This window comes from Neovison vison, chromosome 4, assembly GCF_020171115.1.
Source record: "Neovison vison isolate M4711 chromosome 4, ASM_NN_V1, whole genome shotgun sequence".
Classification (NCBI taxonomy): domain Eukaryota; kingdom Metazoa; phylum Chordata; class Mammalia; order Carnivora; family Mustelidae; genus Neogale; species Neogale vison.
The window spans coordinates 226,017,015-226,029,494 of record NC_058094.1 but is presented as its reverse complement, the minus strand read 5'-3'; the positions used below and the strand labels follow the sequence as shown (position 1 = coordinate 226,029,494).

Sequence of the window (12,480 nt, the reverse complement as noted above, 5' to 3'; positions counted from 1 at the left end):
ACTCCATATGTGGTGTGGAGAAAGCCGAGTTTTAGAGCCAGGGAGGTGCGGCCAGACTGGAAGCCGCAGGGGGCCACTCGGCACAGGGCCCTGGGACCCCGCCGTCTGCTCCTCATCTCCGGGGCTGGGTCTCACCCACTCCCCAGTGTCGTCTTGGGTCTTGGGAGGGCAGAACTGTGCCTCCCTCCGTGAGGTATGGACATGTCAGCGTTGCATGTGGGTGAGATTAAAACAGTCCGTCTCTGTGTGCTTCCGGCTGGGTGCGTCTGCGGTGGGAAAGGAAAGCGTTGACTCCTTTGGGCTCTCTGTGCCGACCCCGGCTGCGTATCTTCCCATCAGGCCCGCTCAGCCCGCACGGTCCCCTGTGACGGCACGGCCTGTCGCCCCATTCTGTAACGCGCAGCGCCGAGGCGCGGGGAGGGCCAAGGACCTGAGCGCACAGAAGCTTCTAGGGTCCAGTGATTCTCCCCTCGCCAGGACGCGGGTGGTATTTGACATCCAAGGGTTTTCCTTTAGTGTTTGCTGCTTTGCCTTCTCTTGCGGCCACGACGGTGCTTTTTCACGTTAAGTTCTCGCCATTCTCGCTCCTCGGACTGCTGCCTCGGCGGGGGGTTTCCCACCGTCCACCCTGCCCGCTGCGGCGCAGTTCACAGAAGCCGCGCGCCGTGTCAGCGTCCGGTGTCACGGCCTGGGTGTCCCCCCGGGCGGACCTGCCATGCGTCCTTCTTCGGTCCGTCTGCACCGGCCATTAGACTCAAATACTCACTTCGCAGCCAATAGAGCTTTTCGGGTGCAGACTCGTAGGGACGGGAGCCCTGGGAAGCACGGTGTTCTGCGCGTTTCCGAAGAACCGTCATCGCGCTGGACAGTTGAAACGGACGCCTGCTGGGCTGCCGGTGGACTGTTGCTGCTTTGAACACGAACATGTGTCTTTTCTCGCTCGCCGGTTTTCTCTTGGCCTTGGATTCTTAGCATCTTGTCTGCGACATGTGCTTAGCTGTGATTTTGTCGCTTTAACCTGCCTGGGGTGGATTTGATTCCTTTTGATAAACTCCAACTTTCTGTTGAGATTCACCTGTTTGAAACGATCTTGAAAATCCCCACAGAAAAGTTCCGAAATGACTGTGGCGATCGAGTCACGTACTGCTCTTCTCTGGGGAACGGCAGCTTCTCGAACCTTCTCGCGCGGCGTCTGCCGGGCTCTCGGTGACCTGCAGATTTTGTCGGGTGTCTGCAGTCACCTCATCGTGGGCAGACTTGCAGCCCTCTGGGATGGGTTTTCAACAGCTGCGGTCATTTAGGGTGTCATGGATGATCTTGATAAACCATTTTAAAATTGGTTTTCTCGGGGCGCCTGGGTGGCTCAGTGGGTTAAGCCGCTGCCTTCAGCTCAGGTCATGATCTCAGGGGCCTGGGATCAAGTCCCACATCGGGCTCTCTGCTCCGCGGGGAGCCTGCTTCCTCCTCTCTCTCTCTGCCTGCCTCTCTGCCTACTTGTGATCTCTCTCTGTCAAATAAATAAATAAAATCTTTTAAAAAAAATAAAAATAAAAAATAAAATTGGTTTTCTCCACTAAATCCATTTTTTGGGAGAAGACAGCAGGTAATCTGCAGTTACAAGGTCCCCCCCGTCCCTTGCTACTCCAGCCAGCTTAGAAAAACAAGCTCAGCTCATATTTAATGTGTCCTAAAATATGTTTTTCTGTGACTTCTCCACATATTCTTTTATAATATTTTCTGGGACCACAGTCATGGGTTCCCAGAGCACCACCCGGTAAAAATAGCGAAACTGACAAGCCGGCCGCCATCCCTGGGTGCCCGTTAGCTACACGGCCACGAGCGTTTTCAGGATTCTCGACACACGCTGTGGCTCAAAGAGTATTTGACCCGTTTCTGGATGCTGTGGAGTTGCTGTTTCTCTCTCACGTCACCCGTGATTGGGCCCAGAGGGGTGAGAGGCCCTACGCGTCTTCCCGGTCCTGGGCCGTTCATTCAGCAGACAGGCGGGGTCCCCATGGGCTTGTACTTCGCAGGACACAGTGCTGGGCTGGGCTGGGCCACATGGAACAATTAATGAGATTTCCTCGCTTACCTGGACTCACGTAGGGGAACCGAGCTCCTATGTAACTCCTGCCAAGCAGAGGCATAGAGGTATAAACCGATGCTGAATTGGTTGGGAGCCTGAGCCTGATGGGAAGCTCTGGGCTCCTATAATTCTCTCACTTTTTTTCATTATTAAGTTAGCTGGGGTCTGGCATACAGTGGGAGAGAGAAGAACCTTCTTCCGTAGAAAATGCCACATTGACATTTTTTCAAAGAAACACACTGTCACTGTCCCAGCTCCTTCATATCACTTAATTTTTTGCTTATTTCTCTTTGATGTTTTTCATTTAAACACATATTTTACATAATTATAATGTACAATTTTAGAGTCTATGTTTTCACTGCCATAAACCTTCTTTATAATGTTTTACTTCAGCATGGTCTTTCTAATTCTACTATTTGATACTTTTTTCCCACTGGCAATCCAGTATTTAATACATTTTCTTTTGTTGGGGGAAGATACTTTTCCAGTTTGAATATTAGAAGTAATGCCACACTGACCATCTTGGATTCCTGCTCCTAACCCTCAGGATGACTACATAATCCAACAGAGAGTGAGCGTGCAAACAGCACCAATGTTTAGGATTCCCGATATACGTACACTGTGGCTCGGGCATTTTTCTACTGGTTTATGGTGCCACCTGGTTTCATGGCAGCGCTTGAGGTAGCTGCTGTGACCGAATGACGTTGGCCTCTAGCAGCTCTGGGTAGTACTTCCAACTTGCTTTGATCTTCATCTCTGTGGTTTTTTTGTTGTTTTTTTTTTTTTTAATAAAGATTTTTTTTTTTTTTTGACAGAGATTACAAGTAGGCAGAGAGGTGGGCAGAGAGAGAGAGGAGGAAGCAGGCTCCCCGCTGAGCAGAGAGCCTGATGGGGGCTCGATCCCAGGATCCTGGGCTGTCTCTGCGGTTCTTAATAAAGGGGAACCACTTCCCTGCGTGTGTTTGTTCTGGGCGTGTGGGGGGGTCATCTTCAGCACTGAGTTGGGGCTGCTCACACACACGCCCCCAGCCCCGGTGCCTGCTGTGCCTGGTGCAGTCCCCAGACGGGCTGTGCCGCAGGGTCCCGGGGACACCACCTGTGCGCACTGGAGCAGGGCCAGGCGCGCGCTGGATGTTTGTCTCTGGACGATGTGAGAGCGCAAGGATATACCCTCCCTCACGCCTCTTCTCAGCCTCCGGGAAGTGAGAAAGAACGCTTGTATGTTCTGTTACTGAATATATGAGAAGCAGATTTTCATTTCAGGTCATTTGGTATAACTTCAGCATTTCGAAATGAACTAATAGCCACATATAGGAGAAATTAAACCGAAGCTGAATTCTTTTATACAGTTTTGATTGTATAAAGTCTCTGTGTGTACAAAGTTTTTAGATACAATGAAAAAAAAAATTTGAAGTGAATTACATTGTTTCCATTGCAAAAAATCTCCAGTCTTTAAGTAGAATACAAAAGCATTTTTGCCAGTGTGGATAAATTCAACTCTTTTTAGCCTCTCAAACTTACAAAACTAATGTTGAAGATAACCAGTAAAATCTGGTTGGATATTAGGGTTGAAGGTATTTCCCCCCTGGTGTTTGGACTTTAAAGTATGTTTTTGTTTCTCTTGTTTGTCTTTAGGTGAAAAAGGCCTTCTTTGCCTTAGTAGCCAATGGTGTTCGAGCAGCGCCACTGTGGGAGAGTAAGAAACAAAGTTTTGTAGGTAAGCAGTGTGGGCCTGGGAGCCTAAGAGCAGAGAGCCCAAGGTATCCTAATAGATGCTGGTCTGAAATTCAGTCTCGAAAACTCTGCCAAGCTGAAGGACTCTGGGCTTTTATGTCCAGGGAAGGTGGGGCCACTAGCAAATTCAAAACACCTACGTGCTCCCACTGAGTCTCTTTGCCATATTTATTTATTTATCCAGTTTCTTTTGATTCATTACCTCCCTGGCTCCCCGAAGGAGCTTCTGTGACTTTGCCAATTCCTCTGAAGCCAGGGAACAGGGGACGCCTGTGCTCAGACTCCTGACCTGGGCCACCTTTGCACATGTGTACGTGACAGTGGGCAGTCCCCGCTCCTGTGGCTGACCCCTTGTGGACCGTGCGAATGCAGTGACGGAGACAGGATCGATGCCTGTGCTAAATCATTGCTATCCTATCGGAAATGTCCTATAACTCGGTGTCTGAGCTGGAGAATTTCCCACCGTGCAGGTCATGGTAGACGCAGATGGCATCTCTGCAAATGCGCGTCTGGTTTAATACCATCGGTGTGTCTGCCTCCCACTCTAGGGGACAATCCCCTCAAGGAAAAGTTTCTTGTCTTCTTCACCTTTGTAGTCTTGGCATCTGGCACACAGTAGGCACTTAATAACTGGGCGCTAAATCAGTACTTAAAGAACCATCATTTGGAGAATGCTTCTCAGGAAACAATCCACATGCCCTTTAAGTATCCTGTGTCTAAAGCTTTTGGAATACCTTACCTGATCCTACCTTACCTTAAAGTATTTTAAAATATTTACATGTCACTGCAAGTCTCCTGTGAGGTTTTGTATGGATCAGTTCCCCACCACTGAATTGCCAAATACCATGGCTGAGTCTGTTGTACTTACTGTCAGGTTTGATTTCAGCTAAATTTATCTCCATTTGTTGTAGATAATTAACAGACTAAGAGTTCTAAATAATAGAATATATTAAACTGTGCTTGATATGTTTAAAGTGTATTTTAGGAGCTTTTCTAGAAGAGATTCCAGGCTTGCTTATCCTATGAAATTTTTCATTGTTTTCTATTTAACATATCATTCTTTGTTCCAGGAATGCTAACAATTACAGATTTCATAAATATACTACATAGATACTATAAGTCACCTATGGTAAGTGCCAGAAATCCTTACATGGGTCACTGGAGCGGTATATTTCTGTATATTTGGGGGTGGGGGTTGCTGGGAGTTGATCTGTACAAATATGTAATATATACCACGCAGGGCACATCAGCATACATCAGTCACTGAATTTATGATCTTTGATGCCCTGTGGGCGTGTCGCGGTGTTGTGACTGCTGGACCCGCAGACAAAGGCAGCCCCGCCCCACACCACTCTGGGGCTCCAGAGCTTATCTTCCCAGGCCTGTCCGTGGGACTGCGGCCTCATGCAGTTACCCCCTAAACTGTTTCACAAGAACTGTATGTACTCTGTGGTTTTAAAGAAGTAAAACTTAAAATTAGAGAAATTCAGTTTTGATATTTTTCTGCCAATTACGAAAAGACTGCTGCTGGCTAATTTTAGTGGGAGAACTCCCTGATCCCCGGTTCCCTGTCCAGCTGTTTTCTAAGAGCATAGTTTGAGAACCACAGAAGGCCTTTTATCGAACACTGTGGTTTTTGTGAATCTACCAGCTTGTTTGGGTTTTGGTTTTGGTTTTTGTGGGGGGAGGGGGGAGGGTTTTTGACAAGGGTAGGTAAGGACAGAACTGCATAATTTTTTTCTTTAATGCTCTTTTGGGTATCTGAAAGGTAAAAGACAATCTAATACTTGTTTTATATGTAATAGCTAATATTGCCCAATAACTAATTTCCTATGTAAAATGAGGAAAGTTAAAACATAAGAGATACTCTCAGAATTAACTTGAACCAACGATTTTGTAAGTATCCCATATTTATTTCACATGAGTAATCTGATTTCTTAAATACCACCCACGCAGGTAAGTATTGGTTTTCTTTATAAGGGTCATATGTCTGCTTTTGAACTAGCAAAATCACAAGTATGACTATTAACTGGATATATTTTGATAAAGTGCAGCTAACCCTGTGTTAAAGATCTCAGCAAGGGGCGCCTGGGTGGCTCAGTCAGTTAAGTGCCCCACTCGGGACTCAGTTTCGGCTCATGATCTCAGGGTTGTGGGGTTCCGCCCACGTGGGGCTCTGCGCTCCCTGGGGAGCCTGCTTGGGACCCTCCCTCCCTCTGCTCCTCCTCACCCTTGCAAACATGCTCGCTGTCTCTAAAACAAGTCTTAAAAAAAATAAAACTCTAAGCAGTAGCTAATCAAATCAAAGTTTCTATAAAAGCAGTTGTCTAAATATGCAGCCCAAAGTTTTTTTATTTATAATTGACATACAGTATTATATTCGTTTCAGGTGTGCAACACAGTGAATCCGTGTTTACGTACATTACGAACTGATGAGCACAGTTGGACTAGTTCCCTTCTGTCCCCTTACAAAGCTAGTTAGTCTCATGGACTATATCCCCGTGACGTGTTTACTCTGTAACTAGGAGGCTGGGCCTCTTGGTCCTCTTTACTGATTCTCTTCTCTCCTCACTCCCTTACCCTCTGGTGAGGACCAGTTTGTTCTCTGTACCTATGAGTATATTTGTTACCTGTTTGCTTTTTAGATTCTGCATGTAAGTGAAACCATATAGTATTTGTCTTTGTCGGATTCCCTCTAGGTCCCTCCACGTTGCCACATTGAAATGGCAGGATTCCATTCCATTGTATGACTGATTCTCACGCGCACGCGCGCGCATACATTCGTTCATCTATCAGTGGACACCTGGGCTGCTTCCTTATCTTGGCTATTGTGAGCCCTGCTACAGCGAGCATAGGGGTACATATATCTTTTCAAATTAGTATTTGCAGGACTTTTTTCCCAGGAAAATACCCAGAGTGGGCGCGCCTGGGTGACTCAGTTGGTTAAGCAGCTGCCTTCGACTCAGGTCATGATCCTGGAGTCCCAGGATCGAGTCCTACATTGGGCTCCCTGGTCGGTGGGGAGTCTTCTCCCTCTGGCCCTCCCACCTCTCGTGTTCATGCTTTCTCTCTCCCTCAGACAAATAAAATCTTGAGCAAAAAGAAAAAAAACAAAAACCACCACACACACACAGTGAAATTTCTGGCTCCTGTGGTAGCTCTTGTTTTCATGTTTTGCGGAAAGTCCATACTGTTTTCCATGGTGCAGACACCAGCTTGCCTTCTCACGACGGTCCACAGGGGTCCCCTTTGCTGCACATCCTCGCCAGCACTTACTGTCTCTTGTCTTTTCGATGCCAGCTCTTCTGACAAGTGTGCGGTGCATCCCATTGTGGTTCCGATTCGCATTTCCCCCATGATGATGATGCGCCTCTTTCCAAACGCTTCTATGGGGGGCAGGTTTAAGCTTCGTCCGAGTGTTCGTCTTTGACTGGTTCAGTCCCGTTACTTCCGGGAGCTCCCTGGAATTCCCTGGTGGTTTAGCGAGGACCTTCCATTCCACAGGACACAGTGGCTTCCATGGTGGGTCTTGGCCTGGCCTGGTGTGCTTTCACCGTGGGTACGCCCCACTTCGTTTCCAGTCAGAAACTCTAGGAGGTTTAGCACCTGCCTTCAGCTCAGATCATGATCCCGGGGTCCTGGGATCGAGCCCCACATCAGGCTCTCTGCTCAGCAGGGAGTCTGCTTCACCCTCTCCCTCTGCCTGCCACTCCCTTTGCTTATGCTCTCTTAATCTCTGTCAAATAAATAAATAAAATCTTAAAAAACAAAACAAAACAAAAACAACTCTAGGAGATCCCAGCTCCGCCCTCTCTTCCCGTCCTGGACAGCTCCTCCCATTTGGGTTTCTGGCCGCAGATTCCCCTGGCCCCGTCTGCCCCAGACTTTGGTTTCTGTCTCCCGAACTCAGCAGGAGTGTGGCGCCCTGGCCGGGTCACATCTAGAGAGAGCTGTGAGCCTGGGGCTTGGTGTGGTTGCAGGCCTTCTCCCAGGGGTGCCAATAGCCCAGTGTCCGAGAACCGTTCCTGCACACGTTTTTCCCATTTTCTAGTTGTCTGCAGCCGGGAACTAGTGCGGCCCCGTCCCCCCGCCGTGGCTCACGGGACCCTGCCATTGCACGTGTGCTGTGACTTCCAGCGCTTGCGGTCACTGAACGCAATCTATTATCTACATAATATAGTGCCATTTAATCTGCCCTTATTTTCGGTTTCAACAAAATGCGGAGGAAAAAGATACAGCATCTATAGTTTCTGTGCCAAGGCGCCGTCAGCCTGTGTGCGCCCCCGTCCCCACTGCACCATCGGTTCTGTTGTGACACACCACTGTGGTTCGTGTCACAGTGTCCTGAGGTCATCCTTGTGCTCAGAGAACACTTCCCCTGTTTTACAGAAGTGGAATTGACAGTTGTTGTTTTTAACGCATTGACGATGTCATTTCATGGTCTTTTGGCCTCCCAGGGCTTGGGGTCAGAAGTCAGCAGAAACGTTTACCTTCTGTCCTCTGGGGAGTCCGCGTTTCCTTCTGGTTCCAAGCTGTCTCGTCCCCCTGGTGTCAGCACCGGCGGCCCCGCGCCTGTGTCCACTTTTCCTTGTGTGGCTCCTGCCCCAGCTAGGCTGCGTTCCCATGATCCTCTAGGTTGGTTTTTAACCTAATTTGGGAAGTTTTTGATTGCTGTTTCTTTAGGAATTCTTTCTGTCACGTTCTTCCGCCCCGGACTTCAGTCGCATGTGTAGAGGCCACTGGACGCGGTCCCACAGGTCTCTGCCCCTGCGTTCGTCTTTCTGGCTTCAGTGCCGATGATCTTGTGTGTGCTTGTCCTTCCCTGGGTGATCGCCAGTCCTACTTTCAAACCTTATTCCCACGGAGTTTTCACTGAGATGGGGAGCTTACCCTTGAAAGATTTTGTAGGGTCTTTGTAAAATTTTCTATGGTTTATTTTCCACAAAATGGAAATGGAATTTCTTTTTTTTTTTATTCCTTAAGCTCAATTTCATTTACATATATTGTGTTACTGTTCGGGGGTAGAAGTCAGTGACTCGTCAGTTGCAGATCACACCCCGTGCTCGTTCCCTCATGGGCCCTCCTTCATGCCCGTCACCCCATCCTGCCCCACCCACCTCCCCTCCAGCAGCCCTCAGTTTGTTCTAGAGTTAAGGGTGGTTTGCCTCCCTGTCTTTATCTTCTTTTATCCTTCCTTCCCTTCCCCTGTGTTCATCTATTTTGTTTCTGAAATTCTGCGTGAGTGAAATCATATGGTATTTGTCTTTCTCAGACTTACTTTGCTTAGCAGAATACCCTCTTATTCCATCCACATCATTGCAAATAGCAAGATTTAATTCTTTTTAATGGCTGAGTAATACTCCATTGTGTTTATGTATTCTGTGTGTGTCTGTGTATGTATACACACATACTACATCTTCTTTATCCATTTATCTGTTGATAGACATCTCGGCTCCTTCCACAGTTTGGCTATTGTGGACATGTTTGCTATAACACTGGGGGGCACGTGCCCCTTTGGAGCACTACGTTCATATCCTTTGGGTAAATACCCAGTAGTGCAATTGCTGGGTCGTAGGGTAGCTCTATTTTTAACTTTTTGGGGAACCTCCATGCTGTTTTCCAGAGTGGCTGCACCAGCTTGCATTCCCACCAACAGTGTAAGACGGTGCCCCTTTCTCCACATCCTCACCAACCTCTGTCGTTTCCTGACTTGTTAATTTTAGCCATTCTGACTGGTGTGAGGTGGTTTTTATTTTTGTTTTTTACTTGTATTTCCCTGCTGCCAAGTGATATTGAGCACTTTTTCATGTGTCTGTTGGCCATTTGTATGTCTTCTGCCCATTTCTTGGCTAAATTATTTTGTTTTCTGGGTGTGGAGTTTGATAAGTTCTTTATAGATTTTGGATATTAGCCCTTTATCTGATAAGGCATTTGCAAATATCTTCTTCTGCTTCTGCTTCTTTTAGTTTTGTTGACTGTTTTCCTTTGCTTTGCAAGAGCTTTTTGTCTTGAAGTCCCAATAGTTTATTCTCGCTTTTGTTTCCCTTGTCTTTGGAGATGTGTCTAGCAAGAAGTTGCTGCAGCTGAGGTCACAGAAGTTGCTGCCTGTGTTCTCCTCTTTGACTTTGATGGATTCCTCTCTCATATTAAGGTCTTTCATCCATTTTATTTTTGTGTGTAGTGTAAGGAAATGGTCCAGTTTCATTCTTCTGCATGTGACTGTCCAATTTTCCGACCATCACTTGTTGAAGAGACTTTTTTCCGTTGGATATTCTTTCCTCCTTTGTCAAAGATTAGTTGACCGTAGAGTTGAGGGTCCATTTCTGGGCTCTCCGTTCTGTTCCACTGATCTATGTGTCTGTTTTTGTGCCAGAACCATGCTGTCTTGATGATGACAGCTTTGTAATAGAGCTTAAAGCCTGGAATTGTGATGCCTCCAGTTCTGGGTGAGTTTTTGGTGTGTGGGTTTTTGGTTTTTTTCCTGTTTTTTTTTTCCCCCAGTGCTCCTTTAGCTATTTGGGGTCTTTTGTGGTTCCATACAAATTTTAGGGCTGTTTGTTCCAGCTCTGTGAAAAATGCTGATGGTACTCGGACAGGGATTGCACTGGATGTGTAGACTGCTTCGGGTAGCACAGACATTTTAACAGTAGTTGTTCTTCCAGTCCGTGAGCATGGAATGTTTTTCCATTTCTGTATGTCTTACTCAATTTCTTTCGTAAATATTCTGTTTTTCGCACAGAGCCTTTACCTCTCTGGTTAGGTTTTCCCAGGCATCTTCTGGTTTTTGGAGCAGTTGTAAATGGGATCAGCTCCTTGATTTCTCTTACTGCTGCTTCGTTGTTAGTGTAGACATGCAGCTGACTTCGGCGCATTGATTTTATATCCTACAACTCTGCTGAATTCCTGTATCAGTTCTAGCAGTTTTTTGTCCGAGTCTTTTGGGTTTTCTACATAGGTATCATATCATCTGAGAAGAGTAAAAGTTTGATTTCTTCTTTGCCAATTTAGATGCCTTTTATTTCTTTCTGTTGTCTGATTGCTGAGGCGAGGACTTCGAGTGGAGACTTCTAGTGAGAGGATCAACGGTTCTCACCCTTCCTTTATTAATGTGGTGTGTCACATTGATTGATTTGCAGATGTTGAACCAGCCTTGCAGCTCAGGAATAAATCCCACCTGGTCGTGGTGAATAATCCTTTTAATGTACTGTTGGATCCTGTTGGCTAGCATCTTAGTAAGAATTTTTGCATCTGTGTTCATTAGGGATATTGGACTGTGACTCTTCTTTTTAGTGGGGTCTTTGGTTTTGGGATCAAGGTAATGCTGGCCTCATAGAATGAGTTTGGAAAGTTCCCTTCCATTTCTGTTTTTTGAAACAGCTTCAGAAGAACAGGTGTTAATTCTTCTTTAAATGAATTCCCCTGGGAAGCCATCTGACCCTGGACTCTTACTTGTTGGAAGGTTTTCGATTACTGATTCAATTTCATTGCTGGTCATGGGTCTCTTCAGGTTTTCTCTTTCTTCCTGTTTCAGTTTTGGTAGTTTATGTTTCTAGGAATATATCCATTTCTTCCAGATTGTCTGATTTGTTGGCATATGATTGTTCATCATATTCTCTTATAATTGTTTGTATTTCTGGTGTTGGTTGTGATCTCTCCTTAGCACAATTTAACCATTTGTCCTTTTTAACCTAGAGTTGCTAAAAATTTCCTGTATCTTTAAAAAAAAAAGGAATGGGTATATATGTCCATATATGTTTAAAAATTTAAGTGTATCAGAAATTTTCATGTTAAATTAATGAAAATATTATAACTAGTTTATTTTTTTTTAATTTTTTTTAAAGATTTTATTTATTTATTTGACAGAGATCACAAGTAGGCAGAGAAGCAGGCAGAGAGAGAGGAGGAAGCAGGCTCCCTGCTGAGCACAGAGCCCGATGCGGGGCTCGATCCCAGGACCCTGGGATCATGACCTGAGCCGAAGGCAGAGGCTTTAACCCACTGAGCCACCCAGGTGCCCCGCTAGTTTATTTTTTAAGTAATCTCTCCACCCATTGTGGGGCTCAGACCCACAACCCTGAGCTCGAGTCACACGCTCCTTTGACTGAGCCAGCCAGACACCCCTATTATGTTTTAAATTTTGAAGGCACTTACCTTCAAAGAAATGCAGAGCATTTTATGTTTGTTGTATATCTAATATTTTGAATTATCTTGATTGTTTCCACCTGCTGAATTATGGGACTCTGCATTGGTTATGAAGTAACTTTTCTTGTCTTATATATGTTAACATTTGTAAATAAGAAGTTTTCTTATTTGCAGGTACAGATTTATGAATTAGAAGAACATAAGATTGAAACATGGAGGGGTAAGCACAATTGGGTGTTAATCTTTTAATATCAGGAAAAAATGTTCTGCTTAGTGTGTAAAATATGTTTTAACTTAATGGATCTTTCTCTCTCTGTTTAATGAACTATATCATTAAAACATGTCTGTTTTAATCTCAGTGGTGAACCATACCATTATAAATACGATCCACTCTGTTGAGTGGACATTTGTGGAGAACCTACAGCGAGTCTGTATACTAAGGCTGGGACACAAGGACGAATGAGCTTACTCAGGCCCCAGCCCCTGTCCCCAGCAGAGTCACCACTCACTTCTGAGTG

At 45.9% G+C, this 12,480-nt stretch overlaps 1 protein-coding gene across 5 annotated transcripts in view; it reads left to right on the top strand.

Annotated features, from left to right (window-relative positions):
• The window catches only part of PRKAG2 (protein kinase AMP-activated non-catalytic subunit gamma 2), a 243,714-nt gene that overhangs the window by 215,297 nt on the left and 15,937 nt on the right, over positions 1-12,480 (top strand). For all 5 annotated transcript variants that reach the window (XM_044246872.1, XM_044246871.1, XM_044246875.1 and 2 more), the window contains 3 exons: positions 3,722-3,803; positions 4,891-4,949; positions 12,137-12,182. In XM_044246872.1, coding sequence (XP_044102807.1) covers positions 3,722-3,803; positions 4,891-4,949; positions 12,137-12,182 — 187 coding nt within the window. The remainder of the gene's footprint in view (positions 1-3,721; positions 3,804-4,890; positions 4,950-12,136; positions 12,183-12,480) is intronic.